General features: G+C 45.4%; 1 protein-coding gene across 1 annotated transcript in view; it reads right to left on the bottom strand.

The window, feature by feature from the left end:
* LOC138510512 (sulfotransferase 6B1-like) overlaps positions 1-20945 on the bottom strand; it is a 205988-nt gene that overhangs the window by 166913 nt on the left and 18130 nt on the right. The window contains exon 2 of the mRNA XM_069626215.1: positions 8674-8783. Within this exon, the coding sequence (XP_069482316.1) occupies positions 8674-8783 (110 nt within the window). The remainder of the gene's footprint in view (positions 1-8673; positions 8784-20945) is intronic.

Genomic DNA, 20945 nt, shown 5'->3' with positions numbered 1-20945 from the left:
GTCCTTCGCTAATCTGAAAGCTGCTCTGCCTTCAAGGAACTGATCCAAGACAGGACCTGGCTAGGAGACCTCTTCCTGAGCTACGAGGGACCATTGTGCACCAGCTGATCTTTGCCAAAGCTCCCTGGACGTCAGCCCTTCGAAAAGGCTGCTGACGGGTACTGCCGCGGAATCACGAAGAGAAGCGCCCGAACATTGAAGTCCATCACCGTCGACGACAGCTGTCGCCGACCAAAGCAGCAGTGCTCCTTTGCCTAAGAACATTGAAACAAGGACTCCATTGCTCATCCTCGTCGACTGCTTTCATCCTGCCGGAGAAAGTCAAGGCTGCCGACGATCGAGGAGAATCTGCCGGTGGGTTTCCTGCGCCCAAAGACCGCAGAGACGCTGGCAACTCAACGCCCTTGCTGGGCCAAAGTTCTTCATTGTCTCCTTGCGGCAACAAACTCTCGTCGTCGAGGTAAACTGCACGCATCTGCCGGTTTTTGACCGATTGTCAATGAGCGCCGCAAGAACCGAAGCTGCTGCCGCAACAACAGTGTTCACCCTGTTTCCTCGTGGCATCTCGACGATCCGTGGACCCTGCCCTAAAGGGAGCTGATCAAGAAGGATCCGTTGACGACCTGACTCTGCTATTCCAGGTACATTGGGGTTGTAGCACTATTTTGAAGGAAGGAAGACTCTTGTAAACAATATATGGCCTGGGCTTGTAGTATATTTTTACTTTACAGGTTACCCAGGTGGGAGGATCTCCACACAGAACTGGGTCTGGTCGGTAGGGACCCAGAATTCTGCCCATTGTTCTAACCAACTGCTTTTCCTCCTATGTCTATTGTTGGTTCACTTTATTACTTGATTTGTGTGACCTTTAAACTAAGTACAGTTGATGCACTTTAATTAAATCTCATAGTAACTGTCGCACCAAATAGAACTGTGTATATATTTGCCATTTTATATTAACTGAGCACAAAGTGAGTTATTGGGATTGTGATATATACTTGAACCTTAATTATATAAAGACTGTGTTTTCACTAATACAGTGTGTGGACATTCCTTTGTGGGTGCTTGGGGACTACACTGTACTTAAGAACCAGCCTGCATCACCTCCTGAGAGCTAGGCCTTGATTGCTCGCCCACGTTTTACCAAATAGAGAATCTTGACTGGGGGTCCTCTGTGCCTCTCCTCTGCCATATAGCGAGCAGGAGTACAGACACCCCCTCCAGTCTTTACAATGATGAGGGCCATAACTGCTGCCGTAACACAGACTATGTGCATGGGTAGATTACGTGTCTTGTACAAACTGACACCTGCCTATAGAGGAGAAAGAAGGAGAAGGCCAAAGGACGGTCGTCTAAATGAGAACCTGCTATTCACCTCTCGCACTATATGGATGTTCTGGGACCAGTGATCGAAGTGAGCAGGAACGGTCGGGAGCGGTGTTCCACTACTTTAATTGTTTTCTGTTTACCATTCCTCTACTTTTTACTACCAAATTCACCATTCTATATAGAGGATGTGTCCATTCATGTCCCTGTGCAAGTGTTAAGTTGTAATTGGAGCCTTAGCTACTAGACCATTGGACTATTGCAATGCCCCGGCCACAACACTGTCACATGTTGCACTAGGCTACCGCATACCCTCTCCCCTGCCGAGACCACAGTTCCACTACTTTTTTTGGTACACTTATCCCACTGCCTGGGACTACAATTCCCTGTAGGACAAGGGATAAAGGTGAGGGACAAAAGGTGAGGCAGGATAAGAGATTTACAGTGATTGGTCCTTCCAGCGTGGTGTCCTCATTTAAAAAACCACAAACAGGTGAACTATCTTACTTCAAACAGAGTTATATCAGATGTTGTTACTGTACCCTGCAAGGCTAGAGATTGTTACAAGGTTCACTTCGTTCATTTCTGAAACAAGTCAGAGCGCAGTGCCGAAACTCGGAACACCTTTTTATCTGTAGTTCTACAAATAGTTTTTAGGTTTGCCGGAAGACAGCAACACTGATGCGAATGATACTGAGAATTATAAGATGAAGCCATAAATAGTTTCTACCATTCAGGATTTGGCTATAAACTGTTGTCGACATTTTCAAGGTTGGTCAGCTTTGTGGGCTCAAACCCGATTGTTTGCTGCGATCTACTGACAACATTTTATTCCCTCTTAATTTGAATATTATAGGTCGAATTAAGGAACTGAGATGGCCTCTGATAACTGTGCGGAAATGATGACCACCTTGTGAATGAAACACGTTCTGTGGTAATTATCACATAGAATAAGAATTTACGTTGATTAACTCCTATTGGAGGCAATTAGTTGGACAAGGGATGGTGCTCTTCAAAGATTTAGCAGATAGGCCCAACTAAAATATGGTTCACGTTTTTAAAACGGGTGATCTGAGGACTAGCATGGCACAATCTCCTACAATGTAGGCGCCACATTATTTGTAGAACAGTGATTGCTGTTCTTTTGCCTTACTATATAATTGTTAAACAAGGAAACCATTTGGCACAGACCGCATCAATCCCTCAATTACTGATTCAAACTGTTGTCACTAAGAGAAATCACAGAGTTTCAGGTTGTTGGAATTAATTTGACTTAGTAATTTTTCTGCTCGATCAATTTAAGGTTCACCCTCTTGGCATGGCAATGCACAATCTTGCCCTGATGAAAACAACTAGAAGCAAGCAGCTCTCATTGGGTCGCTGAACTACACCATAAGCCCGAAATGTACATTGCGGAAAAGCAGACGGGACAGGAACCCCGGGGCGACATGTAATAGCTATGAGGATGACATATAAAACAATGATGGTTCCAATCCAAGTGGGGGGGATACGATTTGGAACACCAAAGTCCTCGTAATCCTGAACCTTCCAGAGGGTCTGCTGCTGGGCAGTAGGTTTCCTAGGTTCATGGAATGGGTGGAATCCTTTTGCCACCAGGATTAAGACCATAGGATGTTCATCATTGCCTCATGGGTGAACCAAGCCATTTGGTGCTATGCCTGTCGGTATGCCTGTCGGGAAAGGTGGTCTTTTGGCACAAATTACACAAAGTATCTGGGAGCAGAAAAGTTGGGGAGGAGAGAATATCACAAACATCTTGGCAAAGGTAGTTATCTGGCAGAAAGTGGACAAAGAGTAGAGGCGTGCAACAGGTGAATGTCCCGGTCAGGGGACAGATCAGGGACCATAGCCTCCGAGACCCCTCATGTGCCATACATGTGGCTACTGATGCCACCATTTGGCCAGAAAAAGTGCTGGGATGCATTTTGTGACTGTGTTCTCCATGTCAGATCTCCAACTCCCACAGAGTACCTGGAGCAACTGAGAAAACCCAGACAGGGTCCATGAGAACTGAATTAAGGACAGCCAGGAAACAGAAATGAGACATTAAACACCCAACCTGACAACCGCTGAAGGACCCCAGGCGAGTGGGGGGCTGCAGGAATTGAACTGAGAGTGACTAAAGACTGCAAGGGAACAGGAGAGACATATAATACCCCTCACCCCCCACCAAACAGGCACCCAAAATCACCAAAGCCTAAGGAAAGCTTCATGGAGAACACGCAGCCCGAGCCCCTGGCTGTTACCACATCAGAGACATTCTCCAAAACTGTGCTGGGAAAGGGGGAGGTGCTTAGAAGGGTTTATAAGGTAGCTCACCTGTGTAATCCTGCTCCTGGGGAAAGGTCAGGTGGGCACTGCAGCCAATGGAGGTGGGAGGGGAGGCAAAACCAGCAGGGGCGCAGTATAAAAGGAGACCGGCGGAAAGGCAGAGTTTGTGTTGTACGGGTGCGGTCAGAGGAGGTGGAGGCAGACCAAGAGACCAGGCCGAGGAAGGACTATGCAGGGGAGCATGGGTGGATACAGACTTCTCAGTGTGCAAGGCAAGGTATTTTTTTTAGCTAGAATGGTACCAGTTTTTGACAGCAAAGCAGCGAAGGAGAGTGTTTAAGGTGAGGGTAGCAGTGGGGTATAGAACTGAAGATAGGAGTAGGGGTCTGGGGGTTGTAGGCAGAGTGAGAAGGAGTGGGTGTTGTGAGAGAATACGGCTAATAGAGGGAGTGTAGGAGTGGCATATGAGGGAAAGGGTGCGCCAGAGGGGTGAGCATATTTGGAAAAGGAGCAGGGCACCATATCTCTGGATAGGGTGTGAGAAGTGGGGTGTAATGAGATGTGAGAAGAGGGGTGTAGTGAGAGGTGAAAGGAGTAGTACTGTGGAGAGGGGAGAGTAGTAGTGGTGGAGAAGAAGAAGTAGTGCAGAGATGCAAGAGTAGTGGTGCAGAAGGAGGAGTGTTGTAGCATAGGGAGAGTAGTAGAGGGACTGAAAGAAGAGTAGTGGCGGGTAAGATCGGAAGGTGGAGGTAAACAGTAGAGAGCGAACAAACAGAGGGATGGAGAATGAAGTGTCGGAGTGTGAGGAGAGACGATGGGTAGAGTAGGTTGGAGGAGAGTAGGTGGAGAAAAGGGAGAGCGATCGAGAGAGAGAGGCAAGAACATCAGGGTGTGGAAGGAAGACGATGTAGTGGGGCTCGAGTGTCTGGAAAGCGTAACCCTAAAATCCCTTTGGAACTAACATTAATAGTGCAAGGCCAGCCTAAGAAGTCACTGAGGGAGCTTAGACAGGTAAGCCATTTGCTTTTAGGACCTTATTTATAGAAAGGTCAGGACCAAGAAAGTAGAGAGAAAGAATTACCATATATTGGGCCTCATTACACGGTAGGCGGAGAACCATGGCGCTATTAGCGCCATGGTTCATGCCGGTAAAATACCGGCACCGCCTTGGTGGAAAGGGGAATTACCGCCCCATTCCAAGGTTGGCGGGGCGGTAATTCCCCCTTCCACCATTGCCCTTCCCCGTTCCCATTTTTGCCCCATAGGGCTCTATGGGAATGGGGAAGGCGCTAATTACGGTACCGCAAATTGCGGTACCGTAATTAGCTCCACTGGTCCCTTTGCGTGTTGGTTTTTAACGCCTGCAAAAAGCAGGCGTTAAATTCCCCAACCCGCAAAGGGACCTCGTAGTAAGGCGGTAAGGATTTACCGGTACCGGTAAAATACCGGTACCGGTAAACCCTTACCGCCTACCGTGTAATGAGGCCCATTGACCTGTGGAGATGGGACACCTGGGTTAGTGGGGGGGGCTGGGCATTTTAGAAGAGAAAGAGAGAATAAGAGAGTGAAATGTATGGCCCTTAGCAAGCCCCTTCCTCCCCCTTTTTAGCACTGGTGCATTCCATTGAACCATCTGCCTGATGATATACTGATAAATCTACCTATTTATGAAAAGTTAATACACCTTATGCTGATTTTATTTTGAATACATTTGAATCTTCTTGGAGTCTCAGCAAATTATTAAGGTCTTCTGTGGCCGATGTTACAACACAGAGGGAGGGGCATTGATCAGGTGGATCGCAGGGGTAAACTGCAACCATACCTTGAAATCTAACATTATCCCTCCCAAGCCACATTTGCCAGAACCATTATTGCCCTCTACTGAGAAAAATGAAGCCCACAAAAACTGTTTGAAATGGTGCCCTCTTAGGAGGATCTAAAGTCACGTTTCAGCTCGCCATGCCGTACTACAGGAGAGCTATTCATATGCATATCAGGATGGTCCCACTCCCAAAGGTGGTCTAGAACCAGAATGCTAGGCAATGCTCTTCCGAACAAGAGTATTATCAGAAACATCAGACATATGTCTCTGTCTAGATGGGCATCCTCATTGAGGTGCAGTGTCTCTTCACCCCTTTAAAATATTCTTTCGTTATAATTTGCAGTCCAATAACACGACAACCGCTGCATAGGTTTTCTACATACAGAGATCCTTTGAATGTCTTTCGAGAAGACAAAGTTCCACAATTCTTACATATTCACTGAGCATCTTCAGAAGACGAAGTGTGACCCCTAAGCTCCATTCATGGTGCAAGGAGTCTCTTCCACAAGATGTCATCATAAGCCCTAGTTCGCAAGAATGTTTTCTCTCCTATCAAAAAATGAACTGTTATGGTTCTCATTCTTTAATACATGGCATTTCTTTGCTACCAGCAAGATGATTTGAACCTCAAGTTCTCGGTTTTCTTATTTTGGATCCGTGGAGCTGGAGTACTGGGGCAGATCTGCCCAAGGTGGGGTTCCATTAGGAACCAGTTCCCAACTGGGAGAATCCCTTCCACACACCCACTTATGCGTGCATCTCCCAATGGCTCAAACCTTACCATTTGATAGTCTTCGCTAAAGAGGAGAGCTCTGTTGCGTGGATTCAAAGTGCAACTCTAAACGTGCGTTTCAGAGAGGCTGGGTCGGCGTCAAACCAGGTGTTACACTTGGAGGCAGGCGTCATGCGGATCCTCATGACAGGGGCAAGGGTCCATGGTGATGGAGAGGTGAAGGTTAGCAAGCGCTGTGTCACTGTGAGAGTCAGTGGCTGGAGTGGGAAAGGGAATGTAAGTGGCGGCAAAAGCAGCAACTGACACTCACTTCATCAGTCAAATGACAGAGGAGGAGACTGGCAGTGTGGGCAGAGGCTTAGGTGGGGGACTCAAGATGAGAGGACAGGAGAGCATGGTCAGACCAGGAGAAAGGTGTAGTGAAAGGGATGGAGATGGGGATGTCTGCTGAGAGGAGCACATCCAATGTGTGTGCGGCTGAGAGGACCGGACCGGAAAACAAGTTCTTATTCCGTACGTTTCTCTTCAATCCAAAAGCATAAAGGTAGTCAGATAAATCATCCTATGGATCACAGATAAAGAAGAGACTGTGTGTAATAGAATGGTCAAGTAGTTTAAGTACTCTACCCTAATATGTTAAGTTTTAGGAGCCTGCGTCCTACCACAGGATCTAACTCTGCACATTACCGAACAATTCCTGAATGCAAATCAGCGGTTGTCGTATCCTTACGGCCAGGGCTCATTGATATTCATTTGCATCAATTCTTAACCCAACCCATTTTCATTTTGTTTGTGTAGTTAAAGGGATGGTCTAGTAAAAATGTTTATTTAAAAAATAGATAGGCAACATAAAAAAAAATACTAGCATTCTCCGTTTTAAAACTTCCTATGTAAAATTTTGAGCTATTCAAGCTCAAAATTCGCAAAAGCAAGCACATGGGCGCATCCATTTTGTGAAATGGAGGCCCTCCTGTGCTGGCTTTTGCTTTTGCGGCACTAATGAAGGAAAAGCCAGCCAGCTGTAGTAAACAAAAGCTACCGCTGGGTGGCTTTCCCTTCATTAGTGCTGTAGGCGGAGGACGGGGACCGGAGACCAGAGCAGGAAAGCTGCAGCTGAATCTCGGTAAGTGCTATTTTTTTTTTTTTTAAAATAAGCACTAGCTGCGTTTTTTTTCTTAGTTTTCCGGGCTGGAGGAGCCCGGAAAACTTATAAATAAAACCGCAGCTTTAAAAACGTTGTATTTATGTTTGCGGTCGCATTTGAAGCGACCGCAAACATAAATACAACGTTATTGTGTTGGAAAACGCTGCGGTTTTTCTTTCCAAGTTTCTTAGGCTCCTCCGGCTCAGAGGAGCCTGAGAAACTTGGAAAGAAAAACCGCAGCGTTTTCCAACACAACCGCGTGTGTTTCTGCCTGCTGTGGCTATCACTTTGGGTCTCCGGTGCTCCCAGGGGAGCACCGGAGACCCGGAGCACCAGAGAACCAAAGTGAAAGCCACAGCAGGCAGAAACACAAAGCGGTTATGTTTACATGCCGCGTAGTGTTTCTACCTACAGCTGATTTCCCATTTGGGGCTCTCGGGCTCCCCATGGGGAGCCCGAGAGACCTAAATGGGAAATGCTAAATGCTGCGTTGTGTCTGCCTAAATCTGCTTTCCCATTTGGGGCTCTCGGGCTCCCCGTGGGGAGCACGAGAGCCCCAAATGAGAAAGCAGATTCAGGCAGAAACAACGCGGTTGTTTTCCGCAATGCCGCCTTGTTTCTGCCTGAATCTGGCTGGAGGAGCCCGGAAAAATTAGAAATAAAACCGCAGCTTTAAAAACGTATTTATGTTTGCGGTCGCTTTTGAAGCGACCGCAAACATAAATACAACGTTATTGTGTTGGAAAACGCTGTGGTTTTTCTTTCCAAGTTTCTCAGGCTCCTCCGGAAAACTAAGAAAAAAAACGCAGCTAGTGCTTATTTAAAAAAAAAAATAAATAGCACTTACCGAGATTCAGCTGCAGCTTTCCTGCTCTGGTCTCCGGTCCCCGTCCTCCGCCTACAGCACTAATGAAGGGAAAGCCACCCAGCGGTAGCTTTTGTTTACTACAGCTGGCTGGCTTTTCCTTCATTAGTGCCGCAAAAGCAAAAGCCAGCACAGGAGGGCCTCCATGTCACAAAATGGATGCACCCATGTGCTTGCTTTTGCAAATTTTGAGCTTGAATAGCTCAAAATTTTACATAGGAAGTTTTAAAACGGAGAATGCTAGTATTTTTTTTTTATTTATCCCTTTAAGAGATGATGGAAACGCATTGAGCTATACCAACCACTTAAGAGTCGGTATCTGTTTCGCCACGTAAATAGGTTTAGCTCTATTTAGCCCAGACTGTTCCATATCCTTGCGAAGGGATCTTTAACAGGGAATTATCTAATGCTGCCCCGAAAGAGTGAAATTCGAATACTCTCCAAAGCCTTTTCAAGATGCAAAACTAAGCCTCATTGCTTTCCATACAAACCTCAAGTTTCTGTGGAGTTCCAAATTCAAGCATTGGTATTTCTCCTGGCGGTTCCTGGTTTGAAATGGTGTATACCATGTCATAAAGTATGTGCTGAGTCCAGTTAGTGCCTGGAAAACATCAGTGCAATGTTTATGAGACAAATTAGGGAAAGACAAATAATTGAATGAACGATATAAACAAATGCATGCAATGAAATTGAGTCAAATACAGTAGCTGCTCATTAATTAGGGCGGTGGGGGAATCTACCCCACCAGCACAGCCAGTCACTCAGTTATTTTCTAGGCCTAAATGGCGTGACCAGGTCCCATGTCTAAGTGCAAATGATCGGACTGGACTAACCCTCGGGGCTGGTGGGTGCCACCACCAGCTCCACGATGTAGGGCTTGGAGGAGGTAGACGGGGGATCCCACAGGAACCCCAGAATAAACATTGTTCCAAGAACAGTGGAACTCTTAAAGGACACACACCTTGGGACGTAATGTACAAGTGGAAAAGGAACCGCTTTCACCCCGCACCCAGTCCTGGTTCAACAAGAAGACCCCAAGCCAACGCTTTCTCAGATAGAACTCAGGGTAACCGGTATGTATGGCGTCTGGTGCCCCAAATACTGCACCTATAGCTATGATCTTGCCTTGAGGTTCAACAATCTACTGCCTACATGGGGAAGCTAACTCTGTGGTAAATAACAGTAGATACAAGTCTTCCCCTTTTACTGGCAGATCCGGAGAAAAGCTAACAGGAATGTGGAATGTGGTGAACTCTACAGTTGGGAAATGGAATCTAACAGAGAACAAATGCTCCCCAACATTAATGGAACAAAGCAAGTGCCAAAGGCAATGGACCTGCACCCGCAAACATGCATGATGCTCAATCGGCAAAGACAGTCCTGTTTTGCAAGGCAGCAATGATGCACAAACAGCAACGCTTTCGAGGCTGCTTATATAACCATTACAGACCCCCTCACAATGCAGAGCTCTCCTCCCTTATCGGCTGGGAGTCAGACAGCAGTCCACCACACCTTGCACCACGGAGAACACAGCCCCAGAGGCCATTGGATTCCAAGATGGCGCCCAAGGAAGCTTTAGCGAACAGACTCACGTAGGGTCCTACTTGCACCTCAAACACAGGTGGCCAAATTGTAGTCTTGCAATGCACGTAGCATCACACTTGCTTGAGGGTACACATGAGCTGCTAGCCATTAATGACTTAAGCCAACCAAACACGTACATATGAGTCTATAAAAGAGGTTGACAAGAACAATGGACTTTCGGAGTCAGAAATAGAAGGCGAGATCAGTTAGGCATGGTGTGGTGCAGTGGCAAGGAGGAAAGTGACAGGAAAGAGGAGGTGAAGTGATCCATTAAAAGGAGAGGGGCACTTGGAGGAAAGGAGGTGACCATCAAGAGAGAAGGGAGGACAGAAGGTAATTAAGGAGGTGGGGAGGAAGAGCAAGTTAGATGGAAGGAGGAGATTATGCAGCACACAAAGGAGAGGAGGTGACCAAGGAGGAGAGGATTAGTTTGGAGGGAAGGAAGTGATTATCAAAAGCGAAGAGTGGACAGGAGGCGATTCAAGACAAAAAAACAAGGAGAGCAAGTGACAAAGGTGGAAGAGAGGAAACCATCAATAGATAGAGGAGGCTACAGAAAGAGGGGGGTGAAGTCTGAGGGAGGATGAGAGGATGAGCAGATAAGGGAGGTGGAGGAAAAGTAAAGCAGAATGGAGGAGGAGAGTCAAGCATTGAGAAAAAGGAGGAACAAGAAAAAGGAGGAGGAGGTGGTGGTAAACATCACTGAGGATCAAACAATTAAAATACCCATAGGGATTGCAGCAGGTGTGAGAGTTAGTACAGGAGATAGTTGGCCTATAAGGAGACCACTAAAAAGACTCCTGACTTGATGATGAAGTCGTAACAGGGACATCTCTGGCAGCCTGGAACAGGTGTATGCCCAGGACTGATGCTTGGGACCCGTTCAAACCACCCAAGGCTTTCCAATCCTGGACAAGCTTTATGTTGCATCAAACCAACCTTAAATCCCATGGGAAAGCTAGCTACTCTAATGATATAATGTCCTCCATTCAAGCCACATAAAAGTCCCAACCAGAGGAAGACCACAAATTCAACTCTGCCTGTTATAACTTTGTGTTCCAGCAGTGGTCACAAATGCCCCCTTACCTTTTAACCTGCTTTGCTTCCACCGCAAGGTTGGTGCTGGGGGTATCAGGAGACTGTCTCATCAAAGGCAGATGAGTGCACAACAATTCTGCCATGGAAGATTATGAAAGGGGTGCAGTCTAATCAGCATGCCTTCCTTCCAGAAACAGAACTATCTTAATTGTTTTACTTAAAAATAAAACATAAATCTAAGGGTTTCACACCCTCTTACACCCTATCCTATGGCATTCCAAAACATTTAGCTTCCCCCTTCTGAGGCCCACCATCTTTAGCCTTTCTCCAGCAGATTTCCTCATCGAACCCACCTCCTTTCTTTGTGTAAGGGGTTGATATACAACACCCTCCATCCAGGAGCTTTTTCTAACCTTACCTCTTGGTAGCACCCCTCCTTTAGGCCTTTTCCCAAGCCTACTTTCCTCAACTCCCCACCTCCAGCTTGTGGGATATATTTTTCCCAAGAAGAAGGTAACTGCATTTAGCCATGTTAGGCCTAAAAGGCACTGCAAGCATGCCAAGATGAATGCTAAACTGAAAAGGCGGTATTTCATTCAAAGCTGGGGGCGTGGCTTGGAGCCGACCGAGCAGCATGGCTCAGTAAAAGCTCCTGGCTAGCCTCATCATCGGAGCGAAATTCAGCAGGCTGAAACTCACAACATGGACTGAGAATTCTCCCTGGGGATCGTGAGTTGTCGCTGCACCTGGCGCTCCAGGACCGGGGCCGCTAAGCAACTTGTATGATTTATTCCTGCAGCTGTAAATCCTTTCCCGGCCCGGAGCGCAGACGAAAAGATGGCAGACACTCGATCCTGGAGCCTCGAATCTGCGGGATGGGGAGGAGTTGCACCATCACTGGTGGCCCGGACGCTGAGCATCATGCAGTCGCAACTAGCATAACGACAAGATCACTGAGTCACGTGTGAGTAAGTAAGAAAGCTTTACTCAATTCCCAGGTCAAGCCCATGGGATAGATACAGGTGGTAAAGTAAGTTTACATATACACTGGGAGACATCCACTGGTCCCTTGTCCGTCACCTTCTCCAGCCAACTGACTCCTTTGGAACACCCAGCTACTTCACATACAAACACTCCACAGCAACATTCCATACATCAGTCACCCCAACCAAAGGGAAGATACATTAAACACAACAAGACCACCATGCAAAGCAATGTAATGGAACTCCCTCCCACTCAATCTCAGAAGGCTCCTACTGGGTGTTCCGCAAAGGCCTCAAAACCTGGCTCTTTAATTAACTCCACATGCCCTTGGCCTCCTTCCATTTCCGGACCCTTGCAGCAATATGTATGCACTGCTTCTACTTCTCCCTGACTATATGCAACTATGTAATCAATGCTGCAATGTAACTTGTAACCAACATCTGGGCCTAATGTGGCCTCATGTAACCTGTTCTCCACAGCGACCTGATCCCTGAGGTCTTGCACGAACTATACAAATGCAAAAAAATAAATAAACAAAGCAGCACATTGGTAGCCAGAGGTTTCCCCCTGCTCCCCACATCTCCTCCCCAGGAGAAATATCTAGAGCACTCCAAGAAGACGATGCAAGCGTGCATCGTCATCACGTTCTTTTCTGAAGGGTACTACCCTTAGACTTAAATTAAGACTTGCGACTCCTGGGTACGGGCTCATCTCCCTTGAAAGACTACTGGAAGCGGTAGAGCTATGATTGCAAACTGTCTGTAGCCACAAAGTGGTTACTGAAAGGCTAGTCTCTTTGGCAACATGTGTAACTGGTAGCGCGATTGCTGCAGTGAGCCGGGAGATCTTGGCCCGCATTTCCTTGAAACTAACAAAGATGGTATTCAGTAAAAAGGAGGATGAGCCAAATTCAGCACTCTTCCGGTGCAGCTTTACAAATGCATTAAAAAATGTACTGATTGAAGCGATGCATAGGAGTGGATGCAAAGCTGCCCAGCAGATGGCTACCGTCATTGTGCCCTCCCTTGAAGTGCGTTAGAAATACACCAACACCCTCTCCAGGTGCAGAAGTACAAGTTGTGACAATGTCCCATGCATGCCCCCTAATGTGTGTGGGGGAGAATAAAGGGGTCAGACCCCACCACCCGTCGAGTGAAGTGGGGCCAGAGGGCTCAGTGTTCAGGATCCTGTGGTCTCCCCAAAAACTCAGGGGGCTCAGGACAGGGGACTGCCACATTGAGATTAACAGTGCTTCTGTGCCGTTCAGGGAAAAAACAAGCAACACTTAACTCTGGGAAACCACAGACTCTGGGGTTCTTAGTCACGCAGAAATTGTTACAATTCAAAACTATCACAAGTTTACCAAATAATTGCAGAGAACTTCTGCAGACAGAGACAGCGCCAAGGCCTAGGAGTGGCGCGGGCCCGGTTCGCTCCGGGTAGGGAACGCCCTGTGCGAGCACCAATGCTAATGCGTCAGAGTGACTGGTCCAAGCGGCAGACACCCTTTTGGGCTCAGTCTGCTTCGGATGTGAAGGCAATAAAAAAAGCTTAGTAACACATGTGCGGAGCCACACAGGCTACACCAATATTATTCTCCACAGCCTTTTGGGTGGGGAGACAGGATGCAGAAAGTGTTGAAGGTACAGGAGGGGGTACAGAGGGAGTTCGAGGTGCGGGAGGAGGTGGTGCAGGAGTTTAAGTCGCAGGAGGGGTCAGAATGAATTGAGAGAACAGAAAATTGTTGGAGGAAGTAAACATCAAGAAAGAGGCAAGGAGAAGAGGAAGAGATTTAGAGGAGGTGAAGAAGTGGCGAGTGAAATAGAGTTAAAACATTGGAGAGGAAGTTGGAAAAGAGGGGAGACAATCAGGAAGAGGAGTGAAGAAGAGGTGGGACACATTTGAGGAGGAAGGTAGGCGATCTGTTGGAGGAATAAAGACAACACCAATAAACCAGTTGTCTAAGGAACGTGGAAGGACGAACGAGCAGGAAGCAAGATTCTGAGGAGGTTAGATGTTGGTTTAGCACACGTACTAGTGGCAAGAGCCAGTGACAGGCCCCCAGGTAAGAAGGAGCATCAGCCAGGAGAGGACGACATCAAGATGAGTTTTGGCAGCAGGTTCAGATCGCTAAACAGGGGGGAGTAATTCCAGGCCTAGCACCTACGTCCCCCTCAGGGACGACCTCACCTCGAGAAGATGTGCAACTTTCAAAAACTTGGAGCTTCAACACTAATACCTACGCTACCAGTGGCCCACCTGGAAGACAACCATTGACGAGAACATCACTTGTATCCGAGACTGTGAGCGATGCTGGGGAAAGACTTTTCTTCATGCAACGCAAGAGACTTGCTTTTTAGCAATCCAAGCCCTTTTAAGTTGCCCAGGTGGAGAGGGGCAGAGAGCCTTTCTGGAAAATGGTTTAATCTTTGGTCCATTCTTTTCAATACTCTTGAAACGAAGGTACCAAGAAGGGATCTGAGGGGAGGCGCTCTGGTCAGAGAGAATGGCACACAGAGTCTGAATGAACCAGGCGAGAATCCTGAAAGAGTCTTTAGAGTAAAACCACATACTGGGCCATGGCCAACCCCAGTATTGGAGGGGTAGGGCCCCATCACCCCAACACTTATTCAAGGGAGGGGAGAAGTGTTGGGGAGACATTTCCTTGGGTTGTTTTACTGTTCTGTCAGTAGAATGCCTACAATCCACTTGGTTCCCATTCCCAAGTATTGTGAACTATTAATAGTAACCCATCTTTTAAAACGTACTGTACATGTTGGGTGATTATTTCCTAATATCGTCCTGAAAAATATTGGCATTTGCCATCCATCTTCATGCAATGGGAACATGGGCAAATGGTTGAGTGAACTTGGATTAATCAGTGGGTCCATTGACTACAAGATCACCAAAACCGCCTGATCTGAACACACCTCATCAGAGGACAATTCAGCCGAGACTGCAACTGGCAGCATCCTGGCAATAGACGGTCAAAGGGATCCTTGCAACCAAAATAGGAAACGGGTTCAGTAAAAGGGCACGCCAGGACCCATTCACACATAGGCCCTGCAGTAGAAAGCAGGCGAGGACGATAAGGGCAAATGCTACGGTTGAGAAAAATGAAGTTTACTGAGCTACAGTTAAGAGTTCACTATCACTCATGCAACACCTTAGAGTCACATCTTAAGAACATGAAACAGCCAATGTATCCAGAAGATTACACTTGAGTTCTGTTTATTTTTATTTTTTTAAGGGGGTTCTCTTATAGAAAAATGTGTGCATGAATACATACCAAAAGGAAGACCCATCTTGTTTGTCAGTGAAGAGAAGCATCTCCTGCTTCTAACGGCAGAGAAATGCTCCCTCTGTCACTTTACTTAATCACATCAAAATCTTTATTTCATAGTCATCTATCGTCCATACAAAAATATTTGTAATTCTTCATATATATATCTTTTTTAAACAATTTAAGAAAACTACAATGGAACATCTCTTCTGCACCCTTGCTCACAATTTTTAAACCAAGATGTATATATTTTCATACTTTTATCTCCAATATTAATATATGTTATTCTTGCAATCAGACTTAATTGTTGTAATACTTTAATCATGTGTTCTCTGATATAAAATATACACATATTTAAAAATCTCCAGTGAGGTTGCACAAAGGAGGTAACATTGCAGTTTTGCAAACATATTAAGATTCTTTTTTAAAGTTTCATATCACCCTGGTAGGGTCACAATATGCCACTTTTCGGTAGGGTCACGCGCCATACTACTACCACTGTGGTGATGGGCGCAGTATCATTATTTAATGACATGAGAAAAATATTTTCGTTTAGACGCGAGATGAAAATGAAATAAAAAGAGGGTTATGCGATTAAGGAAAATGGCCGAGTAGATGTTTCACTGATTTAAGAAGAGAGACTTCACTCTTAAAATGGTCTCCACCCCCACCTACCTGTGCTTTAATGCCTCATGTTAGTCTCTGAAAAAACAAACACAAAGCCATATAGGACTCAAACCAGCTGAGAGAGGAAGGTTCCAGTTCCTGAGACTCTAGGGCTATCCACAGCATCTGCTGGGCGGTTGTTTCATCCAGCCACTCGCCTTTTTCTGAAAATTGTTTTTCTAATGTATCTTGTAGCCATGTCCCTGTGCTTTCGTGTACCTGGAACAAATAGCAGCAGGCAGTCAAAGCCCATTGGTTCCTCGGACCATACATCAAGAATGGAGCATGGCGTGTACAGATAAAAACATAAATAACTTATATTTACCCCATTCAGTACTTTCTATAAACCCCATTGTGACAGAAAGCCATCTGGTGAGGGCGGGATTTTTTTTTTTTAGCAATAAAATGATGCAGGTACTGGCTCCCAAAAGCAAGATCTGCTGGACTGATGCCACTTTCATAATGCAACCATGTCCTTTGCTGCAACAGTCTACTGAAATCTCTAGCAGCTGCCCTGCTGAAGTGGTTCAAAGGTCATACGTTCATTCCTAAACAGCTGCTGGAACACAAACTTCCAAAAGGCAGTGGTGGCTTTTAATCATATGCACCTCTGGCTCAAAACATAATTGTGTACCACAGTTGCCTGCTGGCACGTTAAACGCTATGCATAAGTCATGTCGGGTTATGACATGGTGCCTACTGATGTTACACAATTCTAAAACTACAGGCATCTTTATGCCATTTGTGTCAGCTTGGTGATGTGACCCATTAATGACAGGGCTTGGTGTATGAACTGTCTGGCCTGGGTGTACCCACAACCACCACGTGGGACCCGGCCCAGGAAGATTCTCTTTTTATCCCTGTAAGGAAGGTAAGCCCCTTCCTCCAGGAGACGGGGAGCCATCCTGGGATGTCCCCTGGTAACTTCTTCTTCAAGGACAGTCCCAACAGGGCAAAGGCCCTCTCACCCTAAGGTGAAAATCCCTAGAGTCCCTTTGAATTGGGCACACAGGGGAAGGGGGGAATTGGAGTAGTCCAGAAGAGATGCAAGGAATGGCTCCAGCCTAACACCTAGGTATGCATACACCCCACTATCTGAGACTGGGTGATAGACTCCCCACTGTTTCCTCCCATTTGATGTAGATCAAGGGATCCAAATTGAACCCCCTCCCCACCCTTGTTTGCGCTCCGCTCCCTTATTTCTCTGCTTCCCTCACCGTAGTTTTCCACATGTGATTGTAAAGTGCTCTGTTGCTTCCCAAAGTTAGGTCTGCGCTCAATAAATACCCCAATAATAATACAAGGAAATATCTTGTCCCTGAGAACCTGAACTGGCCCTCCAGTGACCCAGAAGTAGCTCAGAATCCACCTCCTTGAAACACTTGCACCAGCTCGTCCACACTTGACTCACTTCCAGCTGATACAGGACATGCAATTCTGCTTTTGGCACTCTTGGAACGTCAAACTGCTCACCTGCTTTTTCCAGCCATCTCAATGCCGATTCGACCCACTGAGTGCTGCTCGAAGCACCCAACTCGTCACATCCCGAGGGATGACATGACTCAACAGAAGCCTTGTCTTGACCCAACTCGAAATGCGATTCGAACCACTGAAAGCCATCGACTCGATCGACGAACTAGTTAAGGCTGTTATGACCCTCAAGTTACTTCCAATGGAAAATCAATACTCTATAATGCAAAGGCAGATCCCTTGCTACATTTGGTACCTACTAAAGCAGAGGAGCTTCCAGCTAGGGATCTGCGACGGCAAGAGATCTGAAAAGTGGACGCATACATGGCCGGTTTTAAACCTTCCACTTTGCTTAATGCTCCCAATTTCAATAAGAGTCATGTGTCCATAACTTCTAATGCAATTAAGAGTAAGGTGAAAAACAAAAATACAATCTGCCCAATTCAAGAGCACCCAGACGTCTCAAAGAGTAGTCCCACCAACAATCCCAAGGGTAGAAATATGTCATCACAAACTATAGGACAGGAGTTCTCGGCTTTAAATCAGATGACTTTAAATTCTCACCATTTAGTAGGAGGTGGTAATATAACCCAAAATGCTATTACTCACACTGAGTTCACAACATTTACCAGGGGATAATAACACAAATCTAAATGCCACCTCTTATGCTAATAAGCTAACGCGACCTCCCCTTGAGCAACATTTAGCAAAGGGTCCTTTTTGCCCTTTAAGGGAGAAGGTGACACAGGCTGACATGATAGGTCCAGAGGTTGCTCAGTTTTTGCAGTTAACAAGGAACAACAATGCACAGTACAACCCTAATGCTCCACTCCAATCCTCGTCCCATCGATATGCTAAAGAAATATTTAAACCTCATTATATTTTAGCCTCTCATAGGCGGTCTTCCTTCTCGCTCTTACTTGGCTGTAGACCTGCTCCCTATCCCCAATACGATCCGAATCGTTACAGCATAATGGAGATTTTTTCTGATTTACCAATGCTAGAAGATGTGGGGACTATTGACGTCGAGCAAGTTGAATTCATAAATGACAACGTATTGAGCACTGTGAGAATCTGGTTCAAATCCAGGTTCGTGTTAAACACCATTTGGTTAGCTAAGAATCAACTGTTTGATTTGGGATTTATTCTCGTGGTGGGGTTTAATCAGATGAGTGACACGAAATTGGCTGATGATGTTCATAACAAATCTACTAGAATATTGTTGCAAATGTCTGGTTTACCCAATCAAACAATTCGGAATAAGCAACAATGTTTTTGTAATTGCGGTGGTTCTAGTTGCTAGCTAGACACGCAGATAGATCGACGAGTCATTACTTTGGTATGTTGGAACACGTGTGGTTTTCGGCACTTGATCAATAATCCAAAGCACAAACTAGAAAAATTTGACATGGTGATGTTGCAAGAGACGTGGTTAAGTGCGACTCCTGTGTGGGACGATCATGGCATTCACTTGAACCCAGCTAGAAAAGGGGTGAGAGGTCGTCCTACTTCAGGGCATTTTACTAGTAGTAAAATCACGTTGAATCTACAATTAAGACATATGTTAGTGCCAAATCCATTTATGCAGCTAACTATTATTCAAGATGTTGTGATTCTTTATGCATTGATCAACATATATTGGAATCCTGTGGGGATCGATGATGAACATTGCTTTAATGATCCGACGGAATTGCTGGACCAAATTATTATAATATCAGGGATTGCATATATCATTGTTGCCGGCGATTTAAATCTACACTGTCTAGACCAAGATCATGTGCAAGACAGAGTAAGGTTGTCCCAATGGGTCCATCTCATGAAATCTCATGTGCAAGACGGAGTAAGGTTGTCCCAATGGGTCCATCTCATGAAATCTCGTAATTAACTGAGGCTAAATGGTGCATTTGTGGATGATATTCCACCTCAGCATACGTGGCAAAGAGGTACATCAAAAGCCACTGTTGATTACATGTATGTTGATCCACTCCTATACTCTCGAATAGTGCAATTTCTAATGGAGTCAACTGAATATAGTGACCATCTAATGCTGACATTAAAATGGGCGGCTGATGATTGTCATACTTTGTCTCGATATCCGTCTCTTACAGGGACGATGACCATCAATAGTACTGCAAATCGAGTGACTTGGTCTGAGAAGTCTCTCATTCAGTTTAGTGATACCTTAGCCTCAGCCGTTTATAAATCTAAATCAGGCCTGCCAAATGGTGATGTGACATACTACGATCTAATGCAATTATATTGTACGAATAAGCCTCATACTCTGAATCGACCAAGAACCTTACATACTTTTGATCCCGAAATTAAAGCTAGGAAATCTTTGTTTCGGAGCCAAAAACCAGAGGCTCTGAAACTCCAGCTAATTTTGAGATACACTGCACTAACCAAGATAAAGACAGCCGCCCATAAAAACTGGATGTGAATACAAAAGGCCAGGCTCTATCAAAGAGATGGGGAAAAAATGTTAAAGGTCATATATTCATATATTCTAAGAACATAGCTCAAATATGGTTAACTTTTAATCAAGCTCCGTCAACTCCACAAACAATGATTCAATCAAATAGTGTGGCGGAGAATGTTTGGATATCACATTTTACAAAACTATGCCAAACCAATCCCGTTTCGAGGGCTAGTAGTATCACATGAGATGTCTCCTTTCCATCTCGATTTTGATAGAGAGGATATTCTGTATTTCATCAATAAAGTCAGCCAATCTAAAGCTCCCGGACCGGATGGGTTATCAAATAAAATTCTAAAACAGCATCCTGATATTTGGGCTAACATTTTGTTCCACATTTTTACACAGATAAATCGCTCTCAATGTTTACTTCAGTCTTGGAAACATTCCATTATTCTTCCTATATACAAAAAAGGCGACTGCCAGAATCCTGAGAGCTACAGGCTTATAGCCCTACTGGATGCGCTAGGTAAAATCTTTAGCCGAATTATGCTCAAAGAATTCAACTCTTGGTCTTTGAGTGCGGATAAAAAGGATACGTTCCAGTCACGGTCCTTTTCAGGCCTGGGTACTTCACCAAATATGATTACATTGAATATGTTAAAATCTAAATATCTTGGTCGAAACCAATCTTTGTACATAGCCTACATGGATTTTCGTGTAGCCTTTGATTCAATCGATCGACAATTATTGTATAACAAATTAGGAAGATATGAGTGCCCGTCTTCACTCTTGACTCTTATAATGATGCTGCACTCTGGAACAACCATGCAGGTTAGACTTAAGTTGGAGGGCCTTTTGTCTGCTTCATTTGGCACAGAACAGGGTCTGAGATAGGGCAGCATATTGGCCTCCACACTGTTTAATCTTTTTATTTTAGACATTGGTGAAAAACTGGTGGAGGTCTTAGCTGATCCACCTAAACTGGGGAGTCAACAGATCACTTGGCTGGTATACACGGATGATCTCGTCTTCCTGTCTCAGACCCCCTGAGGATTACAAAATGTATTGAATAAGCTGGATGAGTATGCCATTGAGAACAACTTATCATAAATTTGGAAAAAGCACAAAGTGTGATCTGTAAGAAAAGTCAGAGAGCCAAAGTGTCTGAATTTCCATGGACTTTACAGAGTATTAAACTCACAGTAGTGGAACATTACAAATATCTAGGTATTTCATTTGGTGGTTTCCTAACTAATAGTGCATATTTGCTAAGCTTGGATGTTAAATTAAGGAATCTAATATCTCAAGTGAAGATTTTG

This window comes from Ambystoma mexicanum, chromosome 6p, assembly GCF_040938575.1.
Source record: "Ambystoma mexicanum isolate Mex_15411 chromosome 6p, UKY_AmexF1_1, whole genome shotgun sequence".
Taxonomy (NCBI): domain Eukaryota; kingdom Metazoa; phylum Chordata; class Amphibia; order Caudata; family Ambystomatidae; genus Ambystoma; species Ambystoma mexicanum.
This window is presented reverse-complemented; position numbering and strand designations above follow the sequence as displayed.